A 15,849-nucleotide genomic window follows, 5' to 3' on the forward strand; every position below is an offset into this window, starting at 1 on the left:
CAGCCTATAGTTGAACTGCTCTTTACTACTGTCCAGGCTTCATGAGCCATGGAAGAAAGGAGTAGGTACAACCATGCAGTGCTGCCGGCTGGGAGAGCAGCCTGAGGCAGAAGCCTCCAGCTTGCATGATATTCCAGGCAGGACTGAATCTCCATGAGACGAAACTTAAAAGAAGAGAATGACCTGGAGTCTCTGGCTCCCGTTCGGTGCTCTAGGAGGAGGGTAGCCATATCTGTCCAGGCGCCCCTTAAATTTCTTTTCTGACTAGAGTAAGATATAATGGTGCACAATCTGTTTGTGTTATGCTTCTTATTTTAGTAAATAAGCTTTCTGCAAGAAACAGAAATGTATTCTTATATCCACTGAAGGTGCATGGAAATAAAATGTGTAATCTTGCACTGGTGGCATTACCTATTTCCTCCATATGTTGTAACAACCCTTTCATACTCTCTCTCTCTCTCTCTCTCTTTTTTAAGTTGTCTCTTTTGGGCATGAAGACTTTTAGTCTCTTACTGGTAGGTGATCTTGCAGAATGCTTATATAGCAGTTGAAGTACCCCACAGATGCCAATGACATAAGAAATAGGGCTATTCGCTTTTTTCTATATGTTTTAGGCATACATACACGTTTGCTGGGATTAAAGGTGTTTTTGTTTAGACTCTTTCAGCTGCTATCCACATTACTGAACTGATTACATATGTCTTACAATGCAGCCTTATATTTATTAGTATTCACATATCATTATTAGCATATAGTTTTCCTCTCATTAACTCAGGACTACAAAATACATTTTACATACACTTCTCCAAATCCCCTTGTAATTTATCTTCCTTTTAGATTAAAGTGAGTTTCCAGCCCAAAAAGCAATCTTAATTTTTCTTTTTTAAAATATATCTGGCTGGCAAAAATTGATAATTAAGCCTTCATATGCTGCAAGAAGACACTTTACGCCAATATCTCTTTGGATATTCTTGCTGCTGTTTCTGCCATTGTATGTACATTTCACTTGTAACTTCTCTTGTTTGAATAAATCCTATGGTGATTTCTTTGTATCTCATAAAATATCAGTAATAAGAATTACAATAAAATTGAATTTGGTGCTACTTCAATAACTAGTCCCAAATGTTAATGGTTTGTCAGGTTTAACAGCTTAGGGCCTGATGCTGCAAACCCTTACCACCTTTGTTGTATTTAATTCATTGGGACTAGTCAAGGTAGGGAGTGCTTTGTCCCTCATTCTTGCAATCACATACTTACACTGAGTTTGAGGACTACTCAGGTGTATAAGTGTTTGCAGGATCAGGGCCTATGTTGGATAATAAAGGGTTTGGGGATTAGGCCTTTAAAAAAAGTTATAATTTAAATTGTTTCCCTGAATTGAAATTCATGAAACTAGTGGGCTCAAAATTTAAAATGTGCATAACATTTCACAAATAATAATTTGCATATTTGCTTTTACATATGATTTGGTGGTATGAATGTGCTTCATATATGTCATCCATCCAGTATTAAATAAGCAAAGTTTATGAATCCCTGTGATTTTACACTTGTATTTTGTTTAGAGTATTAATAAACCCAAACTCACCAAGGATACCTTTAGGAATACCTTTTGTTTGGGTGACGTGTATTTTTTTACAACCCATTTGTAGAGCACAGACTCTGATTTATGCTAAAAATAAAAACCTATGATGTGTTATTTTGGCTTGGCAGAAATAATGCAATGAGCTGTCAAAAGCAAAGAATATGCAGAAGCTGTAATTCCCATTTTACCATTGAAGAATAGATTTGGCTGGGTTATGCCTTCAATACTAATCTATTTTTGTGTGGCCAAACAGATTTTTGGAGCCCTTCACAGCATATTTACTTTCTGTTCTCTTCACTTCGGGCCAAATGTTATAAAGTAGTATATTTTTTTGGATCATGCAGTGTGGTGATGTGAAAAAAAAACCAATAAAAAGAAAAGAAGTAACAAATTAAAACATCTGATCTAGAATATTTTTGAATTGGAGTTGTCACTTCATTACATTTGGCGTTGTGAGTTGTGTATTTTTAAATTGATTTTTAATTATGTCATGCTTTAAAGCGAAGGATGTTTAGACTGCTTCTTTAAAAGTTGCAGTAGAATACACTTCAAAATGTTTGAACATACTTTATTTTGTATCAAATTTGAAAATACAGCCTTGTCCTGTTTAGCATGTATCTTGTTCCCATTACAGTACAAGTTCAGTTTCCAAACATCCTGTGTAGGCACCCGTGTTTAAGGGCCTTAATCTTCTCCTTATGTTGGTTATGCTTATGATCCCATACTTAACCATTATCATCTTTATCCAACCATCTTCAATATCTCCCAAATATTTTTGATAAACAAGATTGCACTGTAAGTTTTATAACTCTTCTCTTTCTAGTAGTTTTTAGTTTTGAAAAAACAATTAAATTTCCTCCTCCTTTCCCCCCCCCCATCCCCAACTAGATGATAGCATCTCTGCTGCAAGCACATCCGATGTCCAGGACCGTCTTTCAGCTCTCGAACTGAGAGTGCAGCAACAAGAAGATGAAATCACTGTGCTAAAAGCAGCATTGGCTGATGTTTTGAGACGTCTTGCTATCTCTGAAGACCACGTGGCCTCTGTGAGAAAGTCAGCACCAAGTAAAGGTAATGATGCATATTGTAGATTGGAATGAATTTGACAGATTCTAGCTTTTCATATTAGAATGTTAACACCTGGAGTTTTCTCATTGGGTTTGTTTGCTATCTTAAGCATGAAAGCAGCTGTCAATAAATTGACTTTGTTATTTTTAACCAACATCTTTTTTGATAGGATAAAAATCTGAAAACTGATATTGTCCTTTTGCCCTTTGCAGTAGAACATCAGAGTTAAGAACACTTTGAGAGTGGAGGTTGTTCGTAACTCTGAAATGTTTGTAACTCTGAACAAAACATTATGGTTGTTCTTTCAAAAGTTTACAACTGAACGTTGACTTAATACAGCTTTGAAATTTTACTGTGTAGAAGAAAAATGCTGCTTTCCCTTTATTTATTTTTTTAGTAGTTTACATTTAACACAGTACTGTGCTGTATTTGCTTTTTTATTATATATTTCTTTGTTTGTTTGTTTTGTCTCTGTTGCTGCCTGATTGTGTACTTCTGGTTCCAAATAAGGTGTGTAGTTGACTGGTCAGTTCGTAACTCTGGTGTTCATAACTCTGAGGTTCCACTGTACTTATATTTATATGAGATCTTCTGTGAACTCCACGTTACTCCTTGTAAAAAGACCACTTTCTACTTAAACAATAGTATACTTTACATCAGGATTGTTTAACCTGCATCCTGAGGTCTGGATGCAGACTGGTGAATCTCTAATCACACACTCTAATCTTCTCCTCCCTTGGTTTTCACACCTCAGCTGCTGGAACAGGGCCCCATCCTCCCTGATTGATCTAACCTCGTTATCTCTAGCTTGCTTCTTGCTTGCTTATATATACACACCTGCCCCTGGAAATTTCCACTGCTTGCATCCGAAGAAGTGGGTATTCACCCACGAAAGCTCATGCTGCAAAACATCTGTTAGTCTATAAGGTGCCACAGGATTCTTTGCTGCTTCTACAGAACCAGACTAACACGGCTACCCCTCTGATACTTCACACAGCCAGGTTCTTCCTGTTAACAGCAAGTTGAGAACAAAGATGGTCAACTGAAGACTCTTACTGGAGGTTAACTAAAAAAAATAATTTTCACTTTGTTTATCTATCAAGAAAAAGGCAAGATGAAGGAAATATTATAGAGGGATGTACTTTAAAAAAAAATAAAATGTGTATATTTACACAGAAATTTTTCACCACCCTTGTGCTCCTTGCAAATTGTCATGTGACCCCTACTGACAAATGTTTGGGCTTCCATTCATTAACATTTTTACATCTACTGTCTTCATGTACTATGTATATATGTTATATTAAAAAATTGGGATAAAAGAAGATAGACATATATTGTGCTAATTTGCACAATGTGTAAGAACTAAAACTACATTAAAAAGTTAGCAGAGATGATTCAAATCATTTTAAGGGTCTTCCAATTCTCAGAATTAGAAGAGTGGGTATAATTGTGTGTATTCCCATCAAACTATCTACCCCAATTATTTGCCTTTAACTGAATTATACATCCTTAATTCTCCACTGTTACTCTAGTTTTGAAATCAGTGGTGATGTAGAACAGCATAGAGATCTAATTATTGTAATTGTGTTTTTTTTCATGTCCCCATGCCAGATGGAAGGAAGTGTTGACACTTAATTGGCATTGACTCTGAATCCTTTTATTCTGTCTTATTTGCTAAATGGTAGACAGTCGTTATCTGTGATTATAAATTCAGCTTTTTTTTATCTGACATTTATCATGCCTCATCAGGATTCAAACTTCCTTGTCTAACATTTTGAATAAACAAAGTACTAGCAAGTATTTGAGATAAGTACAGTAAGTCTATGTTGCAAGGTACTAATTTTTGCAGAAAAGTGATGCTTTCAAGTGAAAAATCATGGACAGAAGGTACATACTTGGGGCCACAGTTTTCATACTTAGATGGTTAAAGTGCGTAGTTTCTGCTTAGGCACTTACATAAGTGGCTTTATTTTGGAGGTGCTAGGTATCCATGGCCTCCGCTGAAATCAGAGGAAGCTGTAGGTGCCCAGCACCTCTGAAAATCAGAGGTGAAATTCTGTGCCCATTGACGTCAATGGCAAAACTCCCCTTAATTTCAGTGGGATCAGAATTTCATCCCAGGTCACTTAAGAAAAAAAGGAAAGAGGCTTACATTTAAATGTGTGCTTTTTAACATGCAACCTTTTGGTCCTAAAACACCTGACCCAATCCTTTTCCCATACAGAGCACCTCGTATTGTCTAGATCACAGAAATGATTGTATCTGATTTTTAGAAATGTGAGGTATAATATCATAACTACTTACAGAAGATATGTGTCTGTACAGAGAGACACTCCATGTACTGAAAAATATATCTCAATAGCACTGGAAAGAAAAATACAGTCTCCCTGTGGGGAGACAGGGTGGCTCCCCGCCGAGCCGGAGCGGAAACCGCCGCTTTCCCCGCCGGAGGGGGCGGGGCCAGGGCGAGTTCGCTCCGTCCCCAGCTGCGGGAGGGGCGGAGCGGGGCGTACAAAGGGCGGGGCCCTTTGCTCCGTGAGGGCGGCGCAACAGAGGGACGCAGACGCCGACGCCGCGCTGCTCCCTCCCGACCTGGCTGCCGACCCCGGTGAGGCGCGGAACCCAGGGAAGCCCGGACACGAGAACGGACGGGACTCCGTGGGACTGCCCGGCGCGGACTGCTGCGAGTGGCCGGAGGATCCGGAACCCCTGGAGGAGCTGGAGCTGCCCGCCGCGGTCTACCCGACCGAACCCGAGGTGCGTGTACCCGAACTATTGCCAGCGTTCCCCCGCTAGGGGGGTACGCTAGAGACTCCTGCCGGCGCTCCCCTGCCTGAGGGGCACGCTGCGGACTATTGCCAGCGTTCCCCTGTTAGGGGGGTATGCTAGAGACTCCTGCCGGCGCCCCCTGTCTGAGGGGCGTGCCACGGACCTCTTCCCCACCGCCGGCGGCGGGAACCAAGGCCGCCCGGCTTACAGTGGCACCTGACCAGGGACCGTGAACCTATCCCTGTCGGAAGGGATCAGAGCCAGGACGTAGTTGACGCCCTGGGTGGGAGATGGAGGTAGAAGCCCTTATTAAGTTCCTGGCCGAGAGCCAGCAGCAGCAGCTTGTACAGCAGCTGGGGGCCCACCAGCAGCAGCTACTTCAGACCTTGGGCGTCCAGCATCGGGAGCAACAGACCCAATGTCTCCAGCAGCTCGCCACCCTGTGGTCGAGCCCCGGTGGCGGCGCACCAGGGGGGGCCGCTTCACCTGCACCCCCTGCGCCACCGGTACGTCTGGCCAAGATGGGGCCCGAGGATGACCCCGAGGCGTATCTCGTCACCTTTGAGTGGGTGGCGGCAGTGGCCGGGTGGGCACCGGACCAGTGGGCGACTCTCCTCGCCCCCTATTTGACGGGGCCTGTGCAGAAGGCTTACCGGGGGCTCCCCGACGACGAGGCTCGAGTTTATGCGCGAGTGAAAGCCGCCATCTTGGATGCTTTCGACATTACCCCCGAGACCTTTCGACGGCGGTTTCGGGGGAAGCGTTATCCTCCAGGCGCCCGGCCCCGGGCCATCGCCCAAGAACTAAAGGACGCAGCTAGCAGGTGGCTACAGCCTGAGCGTAGAACCGCGGCGGAAGTGACAGAACAGATCGTTCTTGAGCAGTTCATTCACATTCTCCCGACACCCGGACGGGCGTGGGTGCTGCGGCACCGACCTCAAACACTGCGCGCAGCAATCACCCTTATGGAAGACTTTCTAGAAGCCGAGGCCCCTCTAGGGCCGGCCGCCCGCGGCCACCAGGCGGGACCGGGCACTCAGAGACCGGAGAGGGGCCCCAGCTCCAAGCCTGGGACCCCGCCCCGGGTCCAGCGGCCAGAAGGCGGCGGGACCTCTTTTCCCCGACCCCCAGAGACGCCACCGCGTACCGGCTCCGGACGCTGGGTCCGACCCCCAGGACCTGGCCAACCCCGCGGAGCCCCCGGCGTCCCTACCCGTTCCGGGCGCCCAGAGCTAGGCCCCTGCTTCCGGTGTGGCGAGAGCGGCCACCTGCAGCGAGACTGTACGGCAATGGAATGTGACTTTGGCAGCGTGTATGCGGTGGAACGTCGAGCCCGCCCGCCCTCAGCGGCCAAAATAACGGCTCCCATGGAGGTTGCCGGGACCCACGTGGTGGGTCTGATCGATTCAGGTTGTGGACAGACTCTTGTTCGGCAGGCACTCCTTCCGGAGGGCCAGCAAACCACGGGGGAGGTCCGGATCCAATGTATCCATGGGGACGTGAGACCGTACCCCACGGCTCAGCTCCCGCTCACGCTGAACGGAGCAACCCAGTTGCTGAGCGTGGCAGTGGCCCCGTCCCTCGCCTACCCGGTTATTCTAGGCCGGGACTGGCCGGGTTTTGTCGACGTGCTCCGATCCGTGGGCCCGGCCGAGGCGTTCGAGGGGGCGTCCTCAGAACCCAATACCGGCCCCAGTACCCGGGCCGATCCGGACGCTGCTCCCTTTCTCATCCCCGGCCTGGACGGACGAGGGACCAGCGACCCCACTGAGGACCCCGTGGACTTTAGCCGGAATCAACGGGAGGACCCTACCCTACGGTTTGCCTACGACCAACTGGCCCGAGTCGAGGGAGATGTCGTGGACGCCCGCCGAACCACCCACTGGCCTAGGTTCGAACTCAGCCACGACCGCCTCTACCGCGTGGAGCGAGACCCATGAACCGAGGAGGTCCGGACCCAACTCGTGGTTCCCCGCATTCACCGGCAGGCCGTCCTGAAGCTGGCCCACGACATCCCGGCCGCAGGCCATCTAGGACCGGAGAAGACCGCAGCTAGGGTCCTGGCCAAGTTCTTCTGGCCCGGTATTCACCGCGAGGTGAAGGACTATTGTATGTCCTGCCCGGACTGCCAACACGCTGCCTCCGCGGGTGTCCGGAAGGCCCCTTTGGTCCCCTTACCAGTTGTGGGTGTGCCCTTTGAGCGGGTAGCGATGGACCTGGTCGGGCCCTTCCCCAAAAGTCAGTTGGGGCATCAATACATTCTGGTCGTAATGGACTACGCCACCTGTTTTCCCGAGGCCGTTCCCTTACGCAGTATCACCGCGCGCACTATTGCCGCAGAGCTTCTGAAAATCTTTGCCAGGGTAGGCCTCCCTCGGGAGATTCTCACCGACCAGGGAACCAGCTTCACATCTAAGCTGTTCCATCAAGTGTGTGCCCTGCTCGGGATCAAGAAATTGCAAACCTCGGTCTACCATCCCCAAACAGATGGACTCGTCGAGCGGTTCAACCGCACCTTGAAGGGGATGCTACGACGCTTCCCCACCCAGGACCTCCGCCAGTGGGATCAACTACTTCCCCCTTTGTTACTGGCGATCCGGGAAGTCCCGCAGGCTTCCACGAAATTCTCGCCATTTGAGCTCCTCTATGGACGACGACCACGCGGCGTGTTGGACCTCCTGAGGGAGACGTGGGAACACACCCCGTCCGCGACGCAGGGCCTCCTGCAGTATGTCCTACGACTACAGGGGCGCCTCGCACAGGTGGGTGAGCTGGCCAGAGAAAACCTAAGCACCGCCCAGAGAGCGCAGGAGGCGCAATATAATCGGGGCGCTCAGGCCCGAACGTTTGCACCGGGGGATCGTGTCCTCCTCCTACTCCCCTCGGAGGAGTCAAAACTCTTCGCCCGCTGGCAGGGCCCCTATGAGGTGCTTCAACGCCTGGGCCCGGTCACTTATGAAATCCGACAGCCGGGCCGCCGGAAGGAAAAACAGGTTTACCATATAAACTTGTTGAAACCCTGGAAGGAACGGGAAGGGCTACTAATTGCCCCGTACCCCCCTGAGCCGGACTTGGGGCCGGGGCTCCCTGAGATCTCTGAAACCGGCGGGCCCCAGCTCGCCGAGACGCTCACCCCTGAGCAGTGAGTCCAAGCTACCTGCTTAATAAACGCGTTCCCCACGACCTTCACCACAAAGCCCGGAAGGACTACCCTGGCCCACCATGTGATCCAGACCGACCCCGGGGTGGTGGTCCGGGGGATGACGCGGCCATTGCCTAGGCGGATGCGGGAGGCCGTGGAAGACGAAGTCCAAGCAATGTTGGAGCTGGGGGTTATTGAGCGCTCCCAGAGTGAGTGGCGGAGCCCTGTCGTCCTTGTCCCCAAGCCTGATGGGAGCCGGCGATTCTGCATCGACTTTCGGAAGGTCAACGCCGTTTCGAAGTTTGATGCTTACCCCATGCCCCGCGTAGACGAGCTCTTGGAGCGACTTGGGGACGCCCGGTATATCACCACCCTAGACCTTACGAAAGGGTATTGGCAGATCCCCTTGGAGCCGCAATCTAAGGAGAAGACTGCCTTTGCCACCCTTTCTGGACTCTATCATTTCACTCGAATGCCGTTCGGCCTCCATGGAGCCCCGGCCACCTTCCAGCGATTGATGGATCGGGTTCTGCAGCCACATACTACATACGCCGCAGCCTACCTGGATGATGTGGTCATCTATGGCAGCAACTGGGAGGACCACCTCAACCAGGTAGCGGCTGACCTTCGCGCCGCCGGGCTTACAGCCAATCCCAAGAAATGCCAAATTGGACGAGAGGAGATCACGTACCTGGGCTACACCTTGGGTCGGGGACTGGTGCGGCCCCTCATCGGGAAGGTTCAAGCACTCCAAGTATGTCAGCCCCCGACTACAAAGAGACAGGTACGGCAGTTCTTGGGCTTAGCTGGTTATTACCGACGGTTCGTACCCCACTTCGCAACCCTTACGGCCCCTTTGACTGACCTCTTGACCAAGAATAGCCCCCACCGAGTGTGCTGGTTGGCCGACTGTGAGGAGGCCTTTCAAGCGGTCAAAGCCCGGTTGTGTAGTGAGCCGGTACTTTTCAGCCCGGACTTCCATCGTGACTTTGTCGTGCAGACCGACGCCTCCGACGTGGGGCTTGGGGCGGTCCTCTCGCAGGAGGTGGACGGGGAGGAGCACCCGGTTGTTTACCTAAACCGGAAGCTGTTCCCCAGAAAGCGGAACTACTCCGTCCTGGAGAAAGAGGCCCTGGCGGTTAAGTGGGCAGTGGACGTCCTCCGCTATTACCTCCTTGGAGCCCCCTTTACACTTATTACGGATCACGCCCCCCTGAAATGGCTCAATGAGATGAAGGACACGAATCCCCGGCTTCAACGGTGGTACCTCACCCTACAACCCTACGCATTTTCGATCCGCCACCGGGCGGGACGCGAGCACGCCAACGCGGATTTCCTGTCCCGCATCGGCGAGGCTGGGGATGCCAGCTCCGAGGAACGGGAGCTGGATTTGAGGGGTGGGGTATGTGGGGAGACAGGGTGGCTCCCCGCCGAGCCGGAGCGGAAACCGCCGCTTTCCCCGCCGGAGGGGGCGGGGCCAGGGCGAGTTCGCTCCGTCCCCAGCTGCGGGAGGGGCGGAGCGGGGCGTACAAAGGGTGGGGCCCTTTGCTCCGTGAGGGCGGCGCAACAGAGGGACGCAGACGCCGACGCCGCGCTGCTCCCTCCCGGTGAGGCGCGGGACCCAGGGAAGCCCGGACACGAGAACGGACGGGACTCCGTGGGACTGCCCGGCGCGGACTGCTGCGAGCGGCCGGAGGATCCGGAACCCCTGGAGGAGCTGGAGCTGCCCGCCGCGGTCTACCCGACCGAACCCGAGGTGCGTGTACCCGAACTATTGCCAGCGTTCCCCCGCTAGTGGGGTACGCTAGAGACTCCTGCCGGCGCTCCCCTGCCTGAGGGGCGCGCTGCGGACTATTGCCAGCGTTCCCCCTGTTAGAGGGGTACGCTAGAGACTCCTGCCGGCGCTCCCCTGCCTGAGGGGCGCGCTGCGAACTATTGCCAGCGTTCCCCTGCTAGGGGGGTACGCTAGAGACTCCTGCCGGCGCTCCCCTGCCTGAGGGGCGCGCTGCGGACTATAGCCAGCGTCCCCCCTGTTAGAGGGGTACGCTAGAGACTCCTGCCGGCACTCCCCTGCCTGAGGGGCACGCTGCGAACTATAGCCAGCGTTCCCCTGTTAGGGGGGTACGCTAGAGACTCCTGCCGGCGCCCCCTGTCCGAGGGGCGTGCCACGGACCTCTTCCCCGCCGCCGCCGGCGGGGACCAAGGCCGCCCGGCTTACACTCCCATACCTCAAACAATTCCTAAAACTGTCCTCAGCTGTCTGACTCTTTGCATACTACCACTAAAAAAAAAAAAAAGTACAGCAAAAAGTGTGTGTTAAAGAGCATTTCACTCATTGATTTGAATGTTTTACTAAAATAAGGGAACAAATACAAAAACAGTATTCAAATGCTAGACTTAAAAGTTTTCAGATACGCACTATTGCTCTGAATCATGCTCCTCTTTGGTTGTATATAAATAAATTAGAGGCCAAATGTCCAAACTAATGAGCACCTACAAATTTCACTGTAGTCAGTGTCTGAAGTGGCTTCTCTTTACCCCTGAAAATCAGACTTATAAATGGACTTTTGTGCCTGGATTTGAACATTTTAACCAATAGTGTTTTTTATCAGTTAATAGAGTTGTTTAAATGTCTTCATATAGCTCCATTCCTCTGGTATTTAGTTTTAACAATGATTTTTACTATTGCTGATCTAAATTTCACTCATTTTAGTGGGGGAAAGAGAATACACCATAAAAGTTTTTAATTTTGCTACTATATATCTGCATAAGTGCATATTATATAACATTTATTTATATAGTAGCATTGAAGTATTATACTACTGTTAATTGTATTATTGTTTCTTATTTTTATATAGTAGTGCCCACAATGTGCTTGGAACTGTTCATAAATATACTGAATCACTGTCCCTGCCCCAAAGAGCTCACAGTCTCTATTCGGAATCTTAAGTCATAAGTAGTTTTTGCCACAGAATGGCAGTTTTTAATGACACAAACTTTCCTCTAATCCTGTAGATCCTCAAAGAAAGACACAAGCTTTTGGGGAAAGCTGAGTAACACGAAGAGGGAAACTGAAAGGAAATAAAAGAGCATAAGCACTGGATCCCACAGTCAAGATCTTCAATGCCTATAGATACACTACTTGAAAACACATTCATTTGATTAGATGTGGGATTCAGATTTTTTTTATGTTCAGACACATTTAACACTAAAATCCAAAGTCGTTTGGAAGGTTTCTGTTTTATGCGAATACTTTGAATACTATGCTTTCAGACTTCAAGTCAAATGAGTGCTAAAAAGGGGTTTGCATATGCTTGTATACGTATGAACAGCTGGTTTTCTCCCTTTTATAGATAGGCAGATAAATTTTGGCACTCCCATTGTTCCCTTTGGAATGGTCTCACTTTCAGTCTCCATTCTGTCTACCAAGACAGCAGATGGACTTTTTTCCTGGTGAAATGTCTGGGAATATTTTACTCAGTAACTGTGAAATTTTGCACAGTTTAGGGTGCCCATAACTCCAGATCTACTATTTCTGCCCTAATTTAGCCATATACTAAGGTCTTCAGTAGGATGTAGGGCCATGAAACGACTTTGAATTTTAGCGTTAAATATGTCTGAACATAAATGGGCTGGGTGAATTTCTAATTCTTAGATAACACATTCCTATGGAATGTCTAATTCTAACTTGTGCCTTAGGAGGTTGTTTACACCTGTTCATTCACAGTTACAGAAATAGTGAAAGAAAGGTTGAGGTATTATTTAAAAATTGTGTTTAACTATGTATACACAATATACAATATCTAAACATTAATGAATTATAACTAATTGCTACTATTTTTATTTTATAGGGGAAATGGCCCCTTTGTGTTGAAACAGCTAACAGAGACACAAGAAAAAGGCATTGCAACTGTTGATGACTGGATATTTTTATCATGATACCTGAGATTATAGGACATTATAGAGTGACAGAAAAAAGATGTTTAGTGACATATTGCCACCGGAATTTTAGACTTCAGGAATAGCTTTGGGCCAGCATTAGTTTAGCCGTAAAAGTTAGTATTTGGAACAAACATTCCAGAATATGATTGTACGTTAATAAAATATTACTGATTTATATTTTAAATATTTCTTTCAGCACAACAGTTGACTTATTTTCCTGTTGTGTAATAAAACTAAACAAATAAGGCCAATCTTCCCCAAATCCTCCAAAAATTTACTTTATAAAAGTCACTCAGTATCTGATCTGCTTTTGCATTGGACAATCTTTCTTACTTGCTGCTGAGATATAGCTTCCAAAACCTCTACTAATTTCCCTTAAGTAGCTCAGCAGTTGCCTTCAAAGAGGTACTTTTCACAGTGTGAAAATGAGTGTTGTGAACTGACTAAATCAGGTTGAAAGGGGCAAACATAAATTACACTTTTTGGTATTCACACTCCCTCCCCCATTCAAGCAGATGATATCCAAGCTTGTTGGGACAGAAGACCGCTAGGGTTTCTGGCAAATTGCTTCAGGAACCTTCAGTATGGTTTGTTCATGCTGGATATGTCTTTGGACTGAACTGATTTTGTTTTACCTTTCTTATCCCTTTCTTTCTTCTTGTCTAGCATCTGAATCAGCAAAAGCTAGGACCTTTACTAATAGCCTGGTATTTGTGATATTTTTCTTGTCTGTACTTTTCATCATATACGTATTATTATAGTGTTTCAGTGGAAACCTTCCCAGTAAGTGAATAGATTTCTACATACATAGCATAGGGGTATCCGTAAGTGAGTTAATTCGGTAGGTACTGTTTCATCTGTCTAGTGCTCTCCAAGAACAGTGAGATCCTCAAGGTGCGTGGTAGGAGGTGTCATTTGAGATGTGAGCTATATGGTGTTCATTTTTTATGTCTGCAGTTCTTCCTATCTTATGATTGAATTAAGCCAGAGGGCAAGTTTTTAATAGTTATCCTAGGAAAGTGTAAGGATCAGGGACCACCATGTGAGAGAAGTATCTCCATTTGGAGAATACAAGGATATCAGCACTTGTCTGTTAGTGGGCAACTCACAAAGCAGAAGGAAGATATTTCTGCCTCTGTATCTTCCACCAAACAACATGGATGCACCCTAAGTCCAAACAGTGGCATCTGATAGATTATGCCATTGTCAGAAGGCGAGACATCCGAGATGTACTGATCACCAGGGTGATGCGAGGCGCAGAGTGCTGGACAGACCACAGATTAGTCAGGATGTCTCTCCAACTTTACATCGCTCCCTCTCGGCACAAACGCCCTAAGCATGTGCGACCTGCTTTCAACATAGCCAAACTGAAGGATCCTCAATGTTTCAACAACTTCTAGAAGAGTCTTGATGACAAACTGACATCCCACGGACAACTGATTGGTACTGCAACCGAAAAGTGGGACCAGTTCAAGCAGATGGTGACTGACACAGCAATAACATCTCTTGGACTAAAGAAAAGAACACATCAGGATTGGTTTGATGAGAACCAAGAAGAAATTGCTCAGCTCTGGAAGTAAAGAGAAAAGCCTTTATCGAAGGCAGAATGATCCCTCCTCAGTCTCCAAACAGGACCATTTCAAGTACCTTCAGAGCAAAACACAGAAGGACCTCCATCAGATACAAAGCAACTGGTGGGAGAGCAAAGCCAAAGAAATTGAGCACTATGCTGAGACCCACAACTCAAAGATGTTCTTCAGTGCTATTAAGACTGTCTATGGACCTTCTAAACTAAGGACCACCCCACTGCTCTCATCAGACAACACAACACTGATTAAAGATAAAGAAGACATCAACGAAAGATGGCGAGAACATTTTAGCAACCTTCTCAATAGACCATCAACCGTGACTAATAATGTCCTCAATGAAATTCCACAACAACCTGCTCTGACAGATCTTGACTCTCCGCCCACTATAGATGAGATTAAGAAAACTGTTAGCCAGATGAGTTCAGGAAAAGCTCCTGGAAAAGATGGGATACCAGCAGAGATATACAAAGCAGCAGGTCCAGCAGCACTAGCAGCATTCCACAGCGTGATCATCGGCATCTGGGAGGATGAAAAATACCACAGGACCTCCGCGATGCTACTGTTGTCTCTCTTTTCAAGAACAAAGGCAGCAAAGCAGAATGTGGAAATTATAGAGGCATATCCCTCCTCTCCGTTGGAGGGAAAATCATCGCCCACATCATCTTGAACTGCCTAATAGCCAGTATTTCCGAGGCAAATCTACATGAAAGTCAATGTGGTTTTCGACCTGGCCGGAGCACAGTCGACATGGTGTTTGCTGTCAGACAAATACAAGAGAAGTGCATTGAACAGAACATGCACCTGTATGCTGTCTTCATAGATCTGACAAAGGCATTTGATACCGTCAACAGAGAAGCCCTTTGGACTATTCTAACACGACTTGGCTGCCCAAGAAAATTTGTCCAGATTATACGCCTTTTTCATGACAGCATGACAGGTGAAGTATTGTCTGATGGAGCCACATCTGCCCCCTTCAACATCACCAGCGGTGTGAAACAAGGATGTGTTCTCGCTCCTGTCTTATTTAACCTGTTCTTTGCATGCGTCCTTAACCATGCAATGAAAGATCTGGATTGAGGTATATATTTGAAATACCGGCACGGTGGTTCTCTTTTTGACCTCCGTCGCCTGAATGCAAAGACTAAAACAGTTCAGAAACTCCTTCTTGAGGCACTCTTTGCCGACGACTGTGCTCTCATGGCTCACACTGAAAATGATCTTCAGCACATTGTCAACAAGTTTGCCACGGCCTCGCAACTCTTCGGACTAACTATCAGCCTCGGAAAGACAGAAGTTCTCCATCAACCTGTACCTGGATCAAAAGCTTCTGTCCCGAGTATCTCCATTGATGGCACTCAGCTTAAAGTAGTGGAGAACTTTAAATACCTAGGTAGTGTCATATCCAGTGATGGATCACTGGATAATGAGATCAACGCACGAATATCCAAAGCAAGCCAGGCACTTGGCTATTTGCGTGTCAAAGTTTTTAACCACCACAACATCCGCATGTCAACAAAACTGCTTGTGTACAGAGCTGCTGTTCTTTCATCTCTTTTATATGGGTGTGAAACATGGACACTGTATAGGCGTCACATCAAGCAGCTCGAAGCATTCCACATGCGTTGCCTCCGCAACATCATGAAGATCTGCTGGCAAGGCAAAGTGCCCGATCTTGAGGTCCTAGAGAGAGCCCAGATGACAAGCATCGAAATGATGATCATGAAGTCACAGCTACGTTGGACCGGTCATGTCAGCCT

The 15,849-nt window shown here is 47.6% G+C and overlaps 1 protein-coding gene across 4 annotated transcripts in view; it reads left to right on the top strand.

The window, feature by feature from the left end:
- EML4 (EMAP like 4) overlaps positions 1–15,849 on the top strand; it is a 259,496-nt gene that overhangs the window by 132,729 nt on the left and 110,918 nt on the right. For all 4 annotated transcript variants that reach the window (XM_045009994.1, XM_045009992.1, XM_045009993.1 and 1 more), the window contains exon 2: positions 2,471–2,653. In XM_045009994.1, coding sequence (XP_044865929.1) covers positions 2,471–2,653 — 183 coding nt within the window. The remainder of the gene's footprint in view (positions 1–2,470; positions 2,654–15,849) is intronic.

This window comes from Mauremys mutica, chromosome 3 (genome assembly GCF_020497125.1).
Source record: "Mauremys mutica isolate MM-2020 ecotype Southern chromosome 3, ASM2049712v1, whole genome shotgun sequence".
In the NCBI taxonomy this organism is placed as follows: domain Eukaryota; kingdom Metazoa; phylum Chordata; order Testudines; family Geoemydidae; genus Mauremys; species Mauremys mutica.